Here is a 19,900-nt window from a genome sequence, read left to right as displayed (position 1 = left end):
CGACCGCGATGTTCATCTATTTTTATAATTTTCTACACACTTTATTACCTAAGTTTTCAGGTATCAAAATTTTTATGACATTTTTACAGTTTTAAACTGTTTAATTTTATAGACATCGTTGTGTGTCTAAAGGAGAAAACATCTTCTGCTGTGTCCATACACAAAAAAAATCATTGATAAGTCTTTAACGAGAGAAAAATGCATTAATCCTCTCAGATATATATTCATATATCTATATATATTAAAACATAGACATCTTTCTGTCCTCAACACAGTTATGCGCGCCTATTGAGATAACTTCACTTGGTGATAAAACACCCGAATGTGCGGGTTATTATCAATATAAATATTTATTTAAGGATATAAACACTTATAAAGAGATATAAACTCTTCCCTGTGATTAATTACGATTTCACTGACATTTACCAAATTATTTGTCCCACAATATGTCCCAAGGTTAGGGTCATTGATTGATTTATATTGAAGTATGTCGGCTCGTTTGTTCCATGATTTATAGCCGATTTTATTATAATCAAACACACCTGGAGAGGACCGTCTAAATGTGTTAGTGGATCAAAACCGTCTTCAAACCAAGTGAGGATATAAGTAAAACAAACATCCTTTTTTTATAAACTTTATTTCTCATATTTTTTATAACCCGGTCGAGATAGTTCAGGAGGTATACGTTATCAGTCGACGAAAAGAAAACACCAAAAATGCCGGTATTTTCTGAAAATGAAACTTTTAAACGTACTGCCGAACTGGCACTTGGGTTTTGTTTCGTTTATGCATCTAATTGATTTTATATCAATTTTTGAAGAATGCAAGTTAAAATCAAGCGTTTAAACGAAAAATACGGGTACTGCTTCTGTACGGGATCTGCTCGCATGCCAGTACACTGAAAATTATATTTTATAAATTTCACTAGTGGTTTATCAGAATTTAATCATCTTATATATTACATTTAAACACAGGAAAGCATGAAATAAGGGTTTGTGTTTTTCTCTTTAGATGATGTTGAAAAGTAGAAATATGAAATAAAAAGAAAAGAAACGTACATTAAATATCTTAATAGTCCCCCTAAAAACTGTAAAGTTTGGTTTGTAGACTTAACATGGTCGAATATTACAAGTGCATTTCTCTTCTCAAAGCCTATAAATTAAAGGCATTTTGTTCTTTTTCAAGCTTTACTCAATTACGTCAATACACGTTTGTCTTAATCGTGTGAGCGTTTGCCATTCCCTTGCGAACTACGAGGGTCATTCAATAAATAATGAAACCATCTTAATAACTTTTAAACTAATGATTCGAATTCCATAAAAATTTACCTGACTATGCGTCAATCTATTTTCGATTTTTTCACAAAGTTTGATGACGTCATATCATGTGACGTCATCACAGCGTGACGTTAGCTGACGTCACTTAAACCGTCGTAGCTGCGTTCACGTCGCAGGAACAGCGCAGTTACATCAAAATTGAAGTTCAGCGTAAGAACAGCGCGAAAGAGATATTCAATGCATTACAGGAAGCTTGCGGCACCTATGCTCTTTCGTATGTACAAGTTACTAGATGGGTGAAAGAATTCAAGGAAGGCAGGGACAGTGTTAAAGATAACCATCGACAAGGGAGAAATGTTACAGCTACTGACTCGTATAGTACGGTCCAGGTAAAAAAGCTTTTAAATCATGACAGAAGGATATCGTGTGAAGAATTAGCACAGGAACTGGATTCGCAAGGTTTCAGCAAGATGGGTACTACATCGCTTGACGTCGGAGCAAGCAGAACGTCGTTTGAACATCGCTACTAACCATCTTTCACGGTTTAGTAAAGAGGGCAGAGACTTTTTATCAAGAATTGTGGCTATTGATGAAACTTGGGTAAGATCGTATGAGCCAGAGTTAAAAAGACAATCGGCTGTGTGGCATACTCCTAACTCTCCGAGGCCAGCAAAGTTTAGACGGGTACTGTCAAAACTTAAGATGCTGATGATATTTGCATACGATATCCATGGTGTATTGACAAGTCATAAAGTGCAAAGTGGAAAACTACCAATGGCAAGTACTATGTGGAGTACCTTAAAAAAACACCTAAGACCAGCGATTCGAAAAAAGCGTCCTGAGCTTTTAGCGGCTAATCCAATAATCCTTCATGACAGAATATGACAATTTAACCAAAATTCAATAAGTCATTTAAAGCTCTAGGTCAAGGTAAGTTCAATCTTTTACAAGGTCTTGTCCAAAAGGTTGTTTTGTCTAAGTATAAATTTAATCCATTGATTAATTATCAAGAAACAGTCAATTATGGGGGAGTCCGTGGCCGAGTGGTTACGGTCGTTGACTTCAAACCGCTGGCCCCTCACAACTGTGGGTTCGAATCTCGACAGGGACTTTGGATTCTTTCATGTGAGGGAGCTATCCAGCTAGCTTACGGAACGTCGGTGGTTCTACTCAGGTGCCCGTTCGTGCCTGGTATAATTCACGGAAGGCACCTGAGGTCTTCCTCCACCAGTAAAGCTGGAACCTCGCCATATGACCTATACTGTGTCGGTGTGACGTAAAACCCAATCAAACAGTCAATTATAGCAAAAATCAGTGAAAATTCAATAATTTACCTTTCAAGGTCATGAAAGGTCAATTTGAGTTTGATATGCATCAAGGTCTTATTCTAAAGAATGTTGTGTCTTAATTTGCTTTATATGAAGTCAATTAATTCATTTTATTAATGACAAAGTTATGGCTAATACAAACAGCAAAACAAAGAGAAAATTTCAATAATTTGACCTTCAAGGTCAATGTCATTTATGAGTAAAGGCCATTGTTTCTCTGATTTACTTCAAGGTCTATCCTAGAATATTGTTATATTAACGTTTGAAGACAATCCATTCCAAAATAACAAAGTAATAGCAAAAATCAGCAAAAATCTAGCAAAATTTAGACATTTGATCTTGAAGGTCAAGGTCAGTCTTGTCTTCTTTGAGGTCTTTTCCCAAGGATTGTTGTGGCAAAGTATGAAGACAATGCACAACGGACTTAAAAGGTTTTGATCTTCGTTACAGTTCGGGGGACGGCAACGGGAACGCCGCCATTAATGTAACAATACCTCTATTTTCTCTCCGAAAAAAGTCGATCTAAAAACAAAATGGGACATGTTTACGGAATTCATCAAACTTTTCAGTTTAACATAAAATACAGTTTATCCTTTTGTATAACATGTCTTTCAGTTAACAGTATAAGAAAATGCAGAGTTAGAATCTGGTATATCAACCACCTACATTTAAAACAGAAATGTACCTGGCCCTCATTGACAACACATGGTTTCGAAAGAAATGTTGAGGAATGTTATTCCATTCCCTCCCCTATTTTAGCTCTTAGGGCATGTTGTGTTTGCAGAAGGGTCCATTACTTGACCAAAACGTTGCAGCTCCATCGATACATTCTTAATTACATGTATATTAAAGTTAAGGTCTAAGAGATCATATTGTTTTGAAAATATTTATTTGTAATGTAGACGACTGCTTCAATCTTATAAATAACGCATAGCATTTAGATCTAACCGTGACCAAATACGAAATCATTTCTGCTGACCTTTCACACAGCCAATCATCGGCGAGCTTTCATAATTTTGAAAGTGATGTGGTTTCTAATTTTAACCCTGGCAAAACCAATACTGATTAGCTAATTTTCACAATTTCGAGAACAAACATAGCGTTGTCCATAAAGCCGATAGGTAAACTTTCAAAACAATCTTGTCCAAAATAATTGACTCAACATTTCAAGTTAATTTGTTAAAAATTACTTCAAACATTTTTTTCTAATAAAAATCAACCATTTGTTTAACTTCCACGGATAACGGTATTTTAATACTTCTTCTAATGTGAAAACCAGTTTGATTTCTTGGCTAAAAATAGCTTTCTCGGGAAATTCGAATCAGATCTACATAAAAGAAATAAGTAGTTCTGAATTTCAGTCAGATTGACGATTACTTATGAATGGAATTGGAAAAGTTAAACTTTTGAATAGAATTTAATTTGTTTTAAAAATGTTTGTTCAAGAAAAAAATTGCAGTAGCGGAAACATTCCTTTTGAATATAAATAGAAGGCACAAAGATGACGATATGATCATTTATGTATTTGAAGGAAACTTAGAATGTAGGCATATTTTGAAATAAAATTCTAAAATTGAAAACTTTAACAATTGGAAAGGTATCTCGTTTCAGAGCTGAAGTTTCACTGGAAAATAACAAAATAGTGCAATTACCTTTTTTACGGGACACTCAAACCTGAATTAACCCGACGTCAATAGAGAAGTCTAATATTTACAATCATAAACAATACACCAACAAAAAATATAAGATTGAAGTGTTCTTTGCTTTTAATTTTCTATATTATGTCTTCAATTTCATCTATTTTTTAAATTGCGTAATAATAAAGAGTAATGAGAGACAGTAAAGTTCAATTACACTGCCGACTGTTAAATCAATGAGAATAATAACATTTGTTACAGTGTAATTGTAAGTAGCTTTTATAATGTGACATCAAGGTTTTATTTGCAACCATGACCTAATTAGTGTTGTAAATTGGCTTAAATAACCAAATAAACAAGCAATCTGAAATTGAAATTCTTGATTTGAGTTTATATGTGTCTTCATTTTTGTGTTTCATGTTCCTTTGATTTTGTCACATGTCGCTCGTCAATGCTTTAATTTCTTCCGAATCTCCAAATTCGTCTGATTTCCTTTCAACAACGTTCCCGTCCAATTTCTTGATATTTTGTAATTCTTTACTTTCGTCAACTTCTATTGTAATTTCATCTTGATTACCTCTAGCCCATGGTTGTAGGTATACGTCAGAGCAGGTTAAGAAAGCAATGGCACCTATGACATTAACGCCAGCTGCTAAAAAGAACACGTTTTGCCATTCTTCTTGTGAACCCTGAAATCCCAATTGGACATGAAATTTTGTTGGTAATGTTTTTGTATTTAGCATGATGATAATGATCATTTTCATAAGTATGAGAAACACTAAGACACTAAATATAATTTAACATATTTATATCTGTAAAAAACAAATTTCGTTTTGAAACTAATTTCTTAAAACGTGCGCGATAAAACAAATCATACTGAAATTCTTATATATCTGAATTATTACAAGAAAAAATAACACAGACGCAAATTCATAGTAAAGAACGAAAACACCAGCTTTCACTGAGTTTTGCTAAATCTTTACAACTACACATTGACAAGAGCAGTACTTAAATATTGCTTATCAGTAAGAATGATGTGGGTATTCCCATTTGTTTCAATATCATTAAACAATTTCTCCGTGTATAAATGTATTGTAAAGCATTCATTTTTATTGGAAACCAAAGGTTCCAAATCATTCAGTCGTTGATGTTTTTATCCCTTACTTGCTATTGTATATATACGATAATATTATAACATACATTTGGTGTAAGAAAACCAGCTGTCATGGATGCAATTATACCTGCGATAACACCACCAGCGTTTGTAATCCCAAATGCAGTCCCAGCAAACCTAAAAGTCAATAATACCATTAAAATATTTAGTAACCTTTACTGATGAAGGTTCTCCGTTCATTAAAGGCACATTATGCCTCAGAAATTCTTTAGAAATGTCAAATATGTGAATAATGGATTCAAATTTTTTACAACTGAAAAAGTAGCGCTGAACACGCAGTTATGTACAGTAGTGTTTTGAATTTCATACAAAATAGTTATTTACTAAAATTATACCAAATGCCAACTGAGCTAAAGATGTTAAATATAGTTTATATATAAAGTAAATGAGTATGTTTTGGGGAACTGTAACACGATACCAAAAATAAACAGTATTTGAGAAATAAAAATGATTGCATTTCTGAGGCATAATGGGCCTTTAACAATCAAATCGAATCTATATCTTTGGAACCCAATAGGAGTAACATATTTTATAATAGTATTTATCATAACGGCCCTTGATAAGATCGAACATTGTCTGCAAGGGCAAAGATATGTTTCCGCTGTAGACTGAAAATATATTCAAAGATAAAGAAACATAGAATTGTTTTAAAATTCATGTACATATACTAGTACTTATATTTGTAGGATTAAACCTTCGCATTTCTATAGTCCGTTCCAAACTGGCATCGAGAAACGAATACTTTTTCTTGCGTGTGTGTATCTACCCCCCTTCAGGCGGTAGCTGTTTGTTTGTTTTTTTTTCTTTTTTCATCTCTCATTCTCTCATAATAATTATTAATTTTCCTCTTACAAATACCTTAAAAATTATCATTAAATTGCAAACTGATTTACATGACATTGAACATTTTAAAATACTAACTGTCCTGCATATTCTGGATGGTTGCTGAGCACTCCCCCGTAAGCAAAACCGTTTAATGTACATCCTAGACACAACAATACTACAGCAATATATCTTACTTCACATGATACATAACCAGTACATACAAGGCACGTCGCCATTCCTAGGATACCTAAAGTTAGTTCAAATTCAATCACTTTTTCTTTTATCCATCTCGGCAAGATTGCTTAAACAGGGTATAAGACAGTGGGTGGTCATGCTAAACATATAAGTACAATAGCAATATTGAAGCTTTATATATAACAAATAGCGCTAAACACACGTCACCATCACTAAAGTCCGCTTGAAATAGGCCTGCAATTATTCACTTCATAAAATAGTATTGATTTTGGGAGTACATAACCCATAAGGTCAAAAGGCATGGCGTAATAGACACATAAAAATGCGCCAATTGGCAGTACCTTTCTTTAAGTATCACAGTTTCATTAAAAGAACATACGTTTTTATTATCTCTCAAAAATATTCATGTTCTAAAATCATCAAAGGTAAAAATTATCAACAAACTTTAAACGATGATAACAGTTCATAAAATATAGAAGTCAAGTTATACGGTATACTAAATTAACATAACAGTAGTTTAATACCAAATTAAAAGATAAATTTATTTAGAAAAAATGTAAACCAGATATTGGTAGGTAAAATTCGAACTTACTTACGGTACTGAATAAACGCCTTGTAGCGAGATGTCCTATAATCTTTCTCTCGATCAACACCCCTGACAACTTTCCACAAACTACTGATGAAATTGTTAAAAATATAAACGGCATTGCTGAATATAATCCATTCTGAAAAAGAAATGAACAAATTGAACACTTTTTCGTGTGAAGATAGAAAACAACATGCTGGCAGTAAAACTTGGTGCAATGTCCAATGAAACACTGGAACGGGTCAAATGCTGCAGACGTGTTTTATGACAGCTTAAATTAAATTTTATTCTTTCGATCGGATGCAACTTTGTGTAGAAAGTGTTGACATTTTTCATTCCCCATATTGAGGGACTGTTCTGGCGGTGAGGATACACATTATAAAATCTTTGGTCAATTCATGACAACCCGCCGATGAACCAAAATTGACTTTTAATATCGTACTCGCACATGTGTCCAGCTACAAAACTAACGTAAGAATATATTTATTTATGAAAAAGATCCAGTCTTCTTTAAATCATAATGGTGCAATTTTGTAAGAATGATCTTTTTTTTTAAAATTAATGGATGAAGCATTCAATGGGTCAAAATTCAAAAGATAGCTTGTTGTTTTGCCTGTTGTTCTTGTTTTGTTTGTTTTTATAATACAAATATAAAACAGATGACACTAACACGTGACAAGCCAAATAAATCTTCTTTGACACTGAACTGGTTATTTGTCTGAGCATATCTGAATTTCAAAATTTACTTAAAGATCCTGTAACTCAAATTTGTTATAGTTTCATAAATATTATGCTCAAATGACGATTTATCAATATTGTAAGTTCCAAAAAGCATTGTTTATAAAGATATTACCAAATTTACATTTCATGAAAAGGAGGTAATTAGAATTTTATTTTCGATAAGTCTAAGCAAAATTTTTCAATAAGAAATAAATGCATATATTTTAATGATATTTTACTGATTTCTTATAATGCGCAGAAACATTTGCAGTACATACTTAAGATATTCTTGGATGTTTGGAAATTTGTTTAGAAAAAATATTATTAAAATGTATACAATTTAACTTAAGTGTTTTTACATACAGCATACAGGATCTTTGATTCAATCTTTATGATAAACGATATCTTTTCTCACCGATTTCACTTGAAACTTTAAGACTTCATTAAGGAACAGAGGAATGTTGATGAGGACCATTAAAATACTCCAAGCAATGGCAAAATGAGCAATTAACGTCCCAAAATGTGCTTTAGATAACAATAATTGTTTCCATGGAGTCTTTGGACGTTGAGTCTGAAATAGAAAGAGAATGATACTGCTTTTTATACATGTACTAAAATCGTCGAAGATGAATAACCATATTTTAGAAATACATGTTAATATGTTTAGCAAAAACCGAATCTTCCATTTTAGTGCAAAGGGAAAAGTTCAGTTAAAGGAGTAAATAGTAAATATAAAATTGAATCAAATGTGAATGTGACAAGAAATAACATTAAATACTATCTAGCTAACTATCATGCCATTTTAAAACATTTCAAAATATTAATGATTGCAATGAAATGTAACTATCCTATAGTTTAAGTAAAATCTAAATGATCATGATTTTTATGGAAAACCTTACATTTATTTTATGACTCCTTGATTTCTCAATATACTCTAATTCCTTTTTTGATATTCTAGGGTGATGGGACGGAAGACTGTATCCTTCAAATAACCACAAACACAGAAACAACGCAGTGATACAGCCTGAAATTATATATATTTACTATTGTTGAAAGAGGACAAATAAATTTCGCACAATTTCAAAAGAATAAGATACTTTGTAAAGGTGGGTGTTGCTTATTTAGTGTCGGAGCTCCACAAAAATATCAAGATAATTTTTAAGGCGCTCCTTTGACAAGTACTTCTTAGTATCTGCTATGTTGTTCCGATGCGAACTAATTTATGTTTTTCCAATATTGTGACTTCAGACTGTTTAATTATGTAGGTTTCCTTTGCATTTGTGTCAGTGATACAATACAACTATACACGTATCTGTGATAAAAATACAACAAAATATTCCTTTTAATAAAAAGGAAATAAGATACCATGAATGTAAAATATGGAAGCCCAGCCATTATCAAACCCGTACGCACAAAGGAACCCGGATGTAAGATATGTTATGATAGCCCCGGTAAATGCACCTAAATAAATACAAAAAGAGCAAATTAATTATGAACTAAACAAACGATTGATTGATAAGTAATCAAATATGAAGTGCAGAGAATGTGATAAACAGTGTAGAGTACAACACTACTATCAAATATCAAAATACTTGCTGGTAAAAACAGTCTACAGAAAATAGCAGAGATACATAAAGTCTTTATAACGGTATAATTATGTTAATTGCAGGCTAGGTTTGGGTGATGATGAAATTCAATGTATAATATACGTATTGTGGCACCTTTGTGTTCGCTGTTACGAAGCATTTGGTTATCATTACCTGAACAAATTATGCAATGATTTAAATAAATGAAAAACAAACGCTACATGTATTATGTCAATTAGTAATAAATTATTGTGTACGTACCGGAGTGGCTGATGGCTATCATGACAGATCGTTCGTGAGGTGTAGACCATGAGTTTATCATTGACATACCGGCTGGCACCACTGCACCCTGTATGAAAGTATATGTACTGGTTTATATATCCTAATGCAGCCTAATCTGATTTAATCTTACAGTTATACATTTTAAAGAAACTGAAAAAATGTTTGTTGTTGTTGTTGTTCCTATGATTTTGGTTTTGGTTTTGAAGTTTTATTTCTTATTGCGGGTATTTGTTTGTTTCAAGTATATTTAGATAATTGAAGCGGAAACAAATTGTGATACTTACACCTGCGAAACCAGCACATATTCTAATAATAAACATCAGTACAAGACTTGTTCTTGCACCTACTGGTGTTAAAAGTGAGCAGATGGCGCTGACCAACATGGCTGTTGTAATGATATGTTTCCCGCCAAAAATATCAGATAACGTCCCGCCAAGAATTTGTGTGAAAAATGAGCCATATAGGTAAGAAGACAATAAAATTGATACATCAGATTTCGACCAATGGATTTCAAGTGCCAATTCCTAAAAAAAAATCAACGATTAAAAAATATAATTTAGTTACCAAATAAACTAGAAGGATTTGGAATGTCAAAGATAAACATATCTACACAATTGACAAAACCTCAAAGTACATCGTATGTAGACCTAAATGAAATAAGTAATCAGAGTATTCACATCGATCGACTTAGTTCTCCCCTAATGTTATTAGTGAACTAAACAAATACGCCCAATATGGAATTTTGAAATTTGAACTTGCGATAACCCACTGCACTGCACTACCGAGCCAAAGAATCTAACGCTGTATTGATAGTATTGTAATAGGTTTGTACTAATATGTACCATTATTTCCCCTTCTTAAAATTTGTTTCATTTATCTTATTTTATTTATAATACATTGTATTCGTCATTTGTAAAAAATAAAAAATATCAATACATTATGAGGTTATAAACACCAATGGGAACAGGAAATTAATCACTAGGAAAAAGCGACCTGGTATTAAATTAATTTTAGCTTAATTAATAATATGTTATATAAGTTTATATCATTTAACTCAATTTCCTTTTGAAAACTATGTTGTCAATATTCATTATGGCTTTTTTCATCTGTTATTGACTTTTTATCCTATCATGCTAATATTTTTACATCAATATTGTAGAACTTTTGTTTACATACTTTACTCGAAGTACTTACCTCATCTTGTTGTTCACGTACTTATACTCGGAGTACTTACCTCATCTTGTTGTAATACAATATTTCCACACTGAATATCATCAGTGTCTCTTTCAATCACTATTGTGGCATTTTGATCATTGTATATCATATTCTCAACGGAGGAAATGTTTGTTTCATCCGCCTGAACGCCATTTAGAACTCCTTTTATAGAACTGTTTGCTATGATATAGATATCACTGTTGCTACTCTGTGACGTTAAAGTGTCACTATGCGAGGTATTCACCATGCAAACAACGGCTAGACTCATATTTACACGGTGCATATACATAATAGTTAAAGACAGGGAAATGTAGGCCAGCATACGCCATCTCATTGAACAGAAGACTGTCGGCTGATCTGTAGAAAAACATATTGCGTATTTGTTGCATAAAAGGTTTAGAATTTACAAGAGAGAATAATAAAATATTTTTGTGCTATTTCTTTTAGTTCAACATTCAACTGAGATACCTTTTGACTTTTGATTGACAACAATATACTGACATTTCTGAACTAAAACAAACATTTCATGGACAAAAATTTTAGTTTATTTAATTAGACTATTCAATTAAAAATGACTTAACTTTAACTGACATACCCGTTTCGCTAAGTTTTGAAAATTGATCCATATCACACTTATTTTCTAAATAATCCGTTTCTTTTTCGTTTCTTTCCATCTCTGTAAATGAATATTATTACAATTTATACAGTTTTGATCAATGAGATGAGGCATGCATAAAGTCATTTGAAATACGTCATGACAAAACCAACGTTATGCGTTTGCGTCCGCGCAGTCTGATCAGGATCCATGCTGTTGGTTTACAAACCCTATCAAAGTAGAGAAACTGATAGCGAACAGCATGGATCCTGATTAGACTGCGCGGATATGCAGGCTGGTCTGGATCCATGCTGGTCGCAAACCCATTATGTTGGTTTTGTCATGACGCGGCTCAATTATATCATTTTTGTCATTTGTTGCATGAATGGATTGGATGCTAAAGACAAATATTTACTTACATATCTCAGAACTCCGATTATTCACGGAAATTCATGTACATATATCCGTTTTATCCGTTACGGTCAAATAATTGAAAGTTGCTTGAAGGGTCATTACTGTGTTATCTATTTAAGATTTGATTCATATTTTGGCCAAAAAAACAATAGACTCGTCACACGGAATGTGGCTTTATATCTCACATGTCAAACAACCGTGCGACCATAGCAGACCAAGTTCAGCCGGCATATCCGCGGTGCCTGATCGTGATCTGTACTGTTCGCTTTTCAGTCAGTACATATTTTGACATGTTCTCCAAAATAAGATGAAAATCATTTTGTTAAGACTAAAAAATGCACAAGTACATTTCAGATATTTAGCGTGGTAAATAGAGGTGAAAATTACGCATGTCTCACGTGTTTGATCCGTTCAAAAATGCCGACCATAAAAATTAATTTTTAAGTATCTTTCTTACTGATAAGGCGTCTATCAATGCTTTATCTAAAGAGGTAAAACAAGAATTTTATCAAATTCGGCACTATTTTTTGACCTTTAAATAGAATAGTGTGACTAAATTGCACTTGTATCTAAGAAAAAAGTGAAAAACTAGGACTTACTATCTAGGACGCTTTTACAAGACGACAAAGAGAAATTTCACAATCAATTAAAGCTTTCCATAGTAGCGTAAAGAAGTGATGGCCTATTACATACCACCATGTAAATAACTAGGCGCAAGCTCTATCATGTCAACTGCTCAGTTCATGAATTTGATCTTAATACGCTTGAACTTTACAACAGATTATTTCATATGTTTTGCATGATGAGTAAAATCCAATGTTATTGGCATGTCAATTACGTATACATTTACTTTACTTACGTCTACTTTATATATTTTTTATTTATTTCATTTCCAATAGGCTAATAAGGACAACATATTACATACATACATATAGGACATGACAAAGTAAAGCATAATATTGATTATAATACATCTCGTTTTTAATTAAAAAATATAGAAGAAGGTTGAAAACTTAACCTGGAATGCATGTTGATATTTTTACTAATTACGGCATAGTAAAAAAACAATCATATTTTCATCGGCATTGTATAAAAAAGCAGACATCGCAGTTTCGAGTCCTTTTTTTTGGGGGGGGGGAGAGAGAGGTCATATGGCGACAATCCAGCTTTACTGTTGCTGATTCAAGTAGTAGTCGGTCAAGAAATTGGTTATTACTGTTCAATCTATGCATTCAGGGGAAAGTCGCTTAGGTGAATTAACAGCCGAATTATGACCAAAACATTTGTTATGTTGAAATCGGCATTAATCGCATTAAAACAACCCCCACCCCCCCCCCCCCCCCCAAAAAAAAAATCTTAACCTGGAATATCAAAGTTTAAGAAACCTAAAGGATAATTAAAATCAATACGGCCAAGTATACCAATAAAATATAGGTATGATTTAGATATCTTGCACCACAAAAATACCGGTATCAAACGACACTTGGTTCACACAACAAACATATGTGCTAATGCACTTTTATTTATTGCCCATCTAACCCTGCCGGATAAGATTTTATATATTTGTGTGTAGTGACCATATATGATATGTATGTATTTGGCAGGTTAATATACAGGGTTTATAACGTTATACATTGTACATAGTATAGTTTTCCACCCCCCCCCCCAAAAAAAAAAAAAAAATTGTTGGTTAAAAAAAGTCAAACAAATCATCAATCATACCTCGTTTGTTTTGTGTGGCACTCATTCACTCATTATAGATCTATCCTTACTGATGTTTGTTAAACATAAGTAAACAAAACAAACTGGAAATTGAACCAATCTATTGAGATAGATAATCACATTTAAATCCTTTCATGCAAAGTTTATCAATGTGTATAGATAACTAGCGGCAAGTACATATCATTACACTGTCCGTTCTGATCACCACTAGACTTGGCACCAACAGCCCTTTTAAGGATTATTTTCTCATGTAACTGTACATTTAGGTTCTGTTTGACCGCCGTACAGTGACCTACTTTTGGCTCAAAATCCATATTTTTGGCTAATACTACAGGAGGTAAATTATCACCATTTTGTGCTTCCAAATTAACTCTTTAACACGGGGAAGGAACCCCATGTGAATCTCAAAATTGAGCATCGGTAAAAAATATATGTGAATTTCCGCTACTCAATATGTGCAGTATTACTCGATATGTGAAGGAGAAAATAGGTCAATCACAGGGTAAGTTTTCAACATTTTAAACATTTATATATATATATAAAATTCAAATCTTTTTTTTTTTTAAATCGAAATGTGATTCGACCCTCCTGGCTTTCCTCTATATTTACCCAGTTTTGTTCGGATTTTTATGCGGTCTTCATTGAGATATTCTTTCCGTCGTGGGCTTTGGTGTGCCCAAAATATGCAATGCGTATGAAGAAAATGTCGCTAAACGGACTCCAAATCCAGAGCTTTCACATAATCTTACCGCCAAACGATGCTTAATACATTCAAACAATACCTTATATGGTGTCATGTCCGTCTGTACTCGACAGCGAAAGCTGATTTCTTGTGCCTTAAATATACTGCATACATAAAACCGCCTCCGTGGTCGAGGGGTTAGAGTTGATGACTTCTAATCCAGTTACCTCTCTGGCGTGGGTTCGATCCCCGGGAGATGCTTTGGTAGTTTAGCACGGATGAAGGTAGTCTAGTACTGATGTAACTCTCCAGAAACGATGGTTAGAAAACTAACCGCCTATATGACTGAAATACTGTTGGGAAAAGGCGTAAAACCAAACAAACAAACAAAAGCATACATACATGATTAACATTAGGCCATTTTTTTACCTGAAATATTTCGTAGACAACAGTGTATAATACGCACACTGATAAGCAAAATCTAAACGGTCTTATTAATCCAAAATCATAAGCAAATCGTACAAATTTGCAACTACCTAGCGCGGAAGACTCAAAAAATATGAGTCACTATCATTCGTCCATAGCTATGTTGACAAACGGTAAAATAAACTTGATAAAGTTTATTAAATGTCATAGAGGTGCTCAATGCAGACAACTCTTTCCAGTTTGCTTAAAATACACTTAATATTTATATACATACAAATATGTATATCAGTGAAAACTTACATTCGCACATCGTTTACTATGGAACATTTGTCCCCTGCGGATAAGAATTATTTAAAGCGGCCTTCAGCTTTTCTAAAAGTTAGATAATTATGTTATTTTTTAGATAAATCGTTTCATATAAAAGAATTAAGAATCAAATCAAAAGAATTAAAGTGGAAATTGACATCTGCCGACGACAAAATAATAAAAATAATAATAGTACCTCTAATCTACGGGCCCTCTATATTTAAATTAGTAAAGCGGACGATTCCTTTCCCGGTCTTCTATTTTTAGAAACGGAAGTCACTAACGTGTTATAAATAGCTCTCTCGAGAAGGCTTTACATTATGACTCAGTTTCAATTGGAATTGAATTGAGTGATATGATACCCTTTTCCAAGATACAATTTATGAACTACTAAGTTTGAAACAACACAACACAGAATTGTTTTCCAACGGAAAATTAAAACTGAAGGCCGCTTTAACAGTAAGTTAAAACAAGTTAATTAGTTTCTGTACAATGAAATGATGAGTTTTATAATTTGTCACTGATATACGTATTAGTCGAATTTATTTACATTATATTTAATGTAGAACCATTTATTTATTTATTTAATTACAAAAATAATGAACTGTGATGATCTGATAAAGATGCGGCATGGTCAATGACTGAAATTAAAGGAAAATGTAACAGTGGCATATGCTACAGATATATTAGCTAGTATATCAAATAGACAAACCATGTAAATCGCTAGGGTTGATATTGTATTTGGAGCACAATCATGGAATCCGGTGGTTTAATTTTTGAACATTGAAATCTGCTGAAGCCGGTGCTAGGGTGTAAAAGAGGTGCTGCATTTTATTGTACTTATGAACAGACACAAGTTAACCAAATTTTCCATTTATCAATTTAGTACTTTTCCTCTCAATAGATGTTCCTTCTTGGAATTTTATAATCAAACTTAGCCAGAAGTAGAAATATCCTTCCTATGTGGAATATTTATTGCATTCAACTGATCGCATTTGAATACTTACGTACGTGACAAGTGCTATTATATTAGCCAAACATACATATGTACACTTACCAAATGAAAACAAACTTTTATAAAAAGGCAGACAAAGAAAAAAAATAACTCATTAAAAACACATCAAATTTATTATTATCCTATTTTTGAGAAGAATGTAGAACATCAATTCAATTCAATGAGTTTATTAGCATATAAACATATCACATATTCATCGCCATACATTCAATTGCGGCGGTTACATACAACATGAGAAGAGCATGAGCATTATTACAGCGACATCATGTGTGTAAAAGTTATTACCATTATATCAAAATATTTTTAACATAAATGTTGTTTCAAATAATTAACATTGGAAATAAAACAACAACAAAAAAAGAACTAAAAAACAACAACGAGATTCTTACATATCCTTATAAAATTATTGTTTATCTTTCTAACAAAACAATAAATGAGATTACGGTCTTTGTTTGAGTTGTAGATAAAAAAAATGAAAGTAAAGCCTTTGTTTGAGTGGTAGATATATACATGAGAGAATGGTCTTTGTTTTCGGGGTAGAAACAAAAAAATGAGATGAAGGTCTTTGTTTGAGTGGCAGACACAATAAATGAGATGTAGGTCTTTGTTCGAGTGGTAGACACAATAATTTGAGATTACGGTCTTTGTTTGAGTGGCATACACAATAAATGAGATTAAAGCCTTCGTTTATGTGGTAGACACAATAAATGAGAGTACGGTCTTTGTATGAGTGGTAGACACAATAAATGAGATGTAGGTCTTTGTTCGAGTGGTAGACACAGTAAATGAGATTACGGTCTTTGTTTGAGTGGCAGACACAATAAATGAGATTAAAGCCTTCGTTTATGTGGTAGACACAATAAATGAGAGTACGGTCTTTGTATGAGTGGTAGACACAATAAATGAGATGAAGGTCTTTGTAGTGGCAGGCACAATAAATGAGACGTATGTCTTTGTTTGAGTGGTAGACACCATAAATGAGATTAAAGTCTTTGTTTGAGTAGTAGACACAATAAATGAGAGTACGGTCTTTGTTTGAGTGGTAGACACCATAAATGAGAGTACGGTCTTTGTTTGAGTGGTAGACACCATAAATGAGATTAAAGTCTTTGTTTGAGTAGTAGACACAATAAATGAGATTAAAGTCTTTGTTTGAGTGGTAGACACAATAAATGAGAGTACGGTCTTTGTTTGAGTGGTAGACACATTAAATGAGAGTACGGTCTTTGTATGAGTGGTAGACACAATAAATGAGAGTACGGTCTTTGTTTGAGTGGTAGACACAATAAATGAGAGTACGGTCTTTGTTTGAGTGGTAGACACAATAAATGAGAGTACGGTCTTTGTTTGAGTAGTAGACACAATAAATGAGAGTACGGTCTTTGTTTGAGTGGTAGACACAATAAATGAGAGTACGGTCTTTGTTTGAGTGGTAGACACAATAAATGAGAGTACGGTCTTTGTTTGAGTGGTAGACACAATAAATGAGATGAAGGTCTTTGTTTGAGTTGTAGACACAATAAATGAGATTACGGTCTTTGTTTGAGTGGCAGACACAATAAATGAGAGTACGGTCTAAGTTTGAGTAGTACACAAACAATGACACATTCTGAGACAATTTGCAATTAATGCTATCTTATTGATAAACCTCATGTTGTATACTTTGATATACCTGAGTGAAATAAAGTTATATGTATGTTTATTTATAGCAATAGTGTAATAAAATGTCTAGTAATAAATTCGAACATACGACTGTGATTTTAATATCAGAAATTTTACATCTTCGTAGAATACTCTTATTATATGTTTTTCTGTAAAGGTGTGTTTTCGTGAATGTTTTCAGCTGTCTCTGATTTTGGCACGTTTTCATTTTTTAAAACTTTAAGTTCTTGTATTCCTTTATCTAGGTCAACATCTATTGTGATAATAGTTTGAGTTCTGGCCCAAGACTGAAGATACACATCAGAACATGCTGTAAATGACAGAGCTCCAACAACGTTAACACCCGCGGCTATGTAGAATACTCGCTGCCATTCTTCTTGTAAACCCTACAACATAGCCAGTGGATGAACTTACGAACACAAAACATAGTTAACGCAGATATTACATTAAAGAGTTTTAAGGAGGACGAAATAAAACTCCCAAGAAAAAAAAACAATCAGTTATGTATGTTTTGTCTCTCAATTACGAAACATAATAAAAGAAACAGCTAATGGTTCAACTAAAATGGAATAAAACGTTTTTAAACATTTCATTGACGCTGTATCTAAAAAAAATAATTAAAATGACAACTGATGTAAAGATTCAAATAAATTATTTAACTAAGATTACATTTGGTGTAAGAAGTCCTGCCATCATTGAAGCAACAAGCGATGAAATCACTCCGCCAGCATTTGTTATTCCGAAAGCAGTTCCAGCAAACCTAAATATAGATTTAAGTAATTTTTATCTATCACTTCTTACAAAATATGAAGTGCTTTATCTCAAAAACCCACCATGATCTTCTTGGTCAGACTTATAATGAATTAACAAAAGAGTAAACAAATCTTGCATTCTAAAATATAATGTCAGAAAGATGTTGGAGTCATCTAAACCTTTATTTCTTTTTTTTTCAATTTTACAAAGTTTATCAAAAGCGGCTTTATGATACTTACTGTCCGGCATATTCTGCATGGTTTGCAAAAAATCCACCATATGAGAACCCAGCAAAGGTGCAAGCAAAGCAGAGCAACATCACAGCAATATATCTAGAATCACATGACACGTAGCCCGCACATACTAAACATGCCGCTATTCCAAACTGACCTGAAATTATGACAAATGCAAGCATTTTAAATTTGAGTCAGAATACTGAATAGCAGGCAATTTCAAACAAGAGGGCCCAGAGGGTCCTGGATCGCTCACCTGAGAAATAGGTCAAAAGGTCAAAGTGTAGCCCATTTTCACCCCAGAAGAACAATTTGAAAACAAAAGGACAGCTAAATCTGAAAAAAATTGTACACTTTCACCAAGGCAATTTTTGAGTAAAATTATTTCAAACCTGAACCAGTGGTCAAGATGTTGTTTAGATGCTGTTGTTTTCTAATTTTAACTCTTGCAATAATTTTATTAAACAGTTCAGGCTGTCACTAAGTGAGAGGTGAGCTAATAAAAAGATGATAGAAAAAGAGAGGGAAAACAAACATTTGACCTGGCTGGGGATTCAGATGTAGACCTCGATCCTCCTGGGGCGGGGCCAATTTTGACCCTAGGGGTTTTATTTCAACAAACATGGTATACATACACTAGAACATGTTTTGCTCCAAATATCTAAGTTTTAGGTCTTTTGGATTGTCACAAGAAGATTTTTTTTAGTTTTACTATATACATATAAGAAAAATGAATGACCCCTGGGACGGGCCAAATTTGACCCTAGGGCATTCATTTGAACAAACTTGGAAACATCCACTAGAAGATGTTTTATGCTAAATATCTTATCTATAGTGATTTTGGATTGTCAAAATATGATTTTATAAGATTTTACTATATACATATAAGGAAAATCAATGACCCCATGGGTCGGGGTCAGTTTTGACCCTACGGAATTTATTTGAACAAGCTTGGTAGACATCTATTAGAAGATTTTTATGCCAAACATCTAAGCTCTAACTATTTTAGATTTTCACAAGAAGATTTTTTAAGTTTTTACAATATATATATAAAGAAAATCAATGACCCCCGGGCGGGGCCAATTTTCGAGCTATGGCTTCTATTTGAACAAACTTGGTAGACACCCACTAGAAGATGTTTCATGCCAAATATCTAAGCTCTAGCTCTTTCAGGTTTTTACTATATTTTTTATTCAGTATTTACGTACTATATACATATAAGGAAAATCAATGACACCCGGGGCGGGGCCAATTTTCACCCTACGGC

At 33.1% G+C, this 19,900-nt stretch overlaps 2 protein-coding genes across 3 annotated transcripts in view; both read right to left on the bottom strand.

Moving 5' to 3' along the window:
* Nucleotides 1–3,186: 3,186 nt before the first annotated feature.
* Nucleotides 3,187–14,848, bottom strand: LOC132758151 (uncharacterized transporter slc-17.2-like). Of its 2 annotated transcripts, none has more exons than XM_060749687.1 (12): nucleotides 14,668–14,848; nucleotides 11,421–11,501; nucleotides 10,845–11,182; nucleotides 9,895–10,134; nucleotides 9,590–9,677; nucleotides 9,108–9,203; nucleotides 8,642–8,766; nucleotides 8,158–8,313; nucleotides 7,029–7,161; nucleotides 6,338–6,488; nucleotides 5,443–5,533; nucleotides 3,187–4,931 (listed from the first exon to the last, which is right to left on the bottom strand). In XM_060749687.1, the coding sequence occupies exons 2-12, from the start codon at nucleotides 11,497–11,499 to the stop codon at nucleotides 4,677–4,679; spliced, it is 1,752 nt and encodes a 583-aa protein (XP_060605670.1). In that variant the 5' UTR covers nucleotides 11,500–11,501; nucleotides 14,668–14,848; the 3' UTR covers nucleotides 3,187–4,676. The 2 variants fall into 2 exon arrangements, with proteins under 2 accessions (XP_060605670.1, XP_060605669.1); XM_060749686.1 differs by lacking the exon at nucleotides 14,668–14,848 and adding an exon at nucleotides 13,557–13,640.
* Nucleotides 14,849–16,084: 1,236 nt separating this feature from the next.
* LOC132758149 (uncharacterized transporter slc-17.2-like) overlaps nucleotides 16,085–19,900 on the bottom strand; it is a 13,978-nt gene continuing 10,162 nt past the window's right edge. The window contains exons 10-12 of the mRNA XM_060749682.1: nucleotides 18,640–18,790; nucleotides 18,317–18,407; nucleotides 16,085–18,033 (exon numbers count right to left, since the gene is read on the bottom strand). Of these exons, the coding sequence (XP_060605665.1) occupies nucleotides 17,785–18,033; nucleotides 18,317–18,407; nucleotides 18,640–18,790 (491 nt within the window). The 3' untranslated portion in view covers nucleotides 16,085–17,784. The remainder of the gene's footprint in view (nucleotides 18,034–18,316; nucleotides 18,408–18,639; nucleotides 18,791–19,900) is intronic.

Source organism: Ruditapes philippinarum, unplaced genomic scaffold, assembly GCF_026571515.1.
Source record: "Ruditapes philippinarum isolate M1 unplaced genomic scaffold, ASM2657151v2 ctg7842_1_1_1_1, whole genome shotgun sequence".
Classification (NCBI taxonomy): domain Eukaryota; kingdom Metazoa; phylum Mollusca; class Bivalvia; order Venerida; family Veneridae; genus Ruditapes; species Ruditapes philippinarum.
This window is presented reverse-complemented; position numbering and strand designations above follow the sequence as displayed.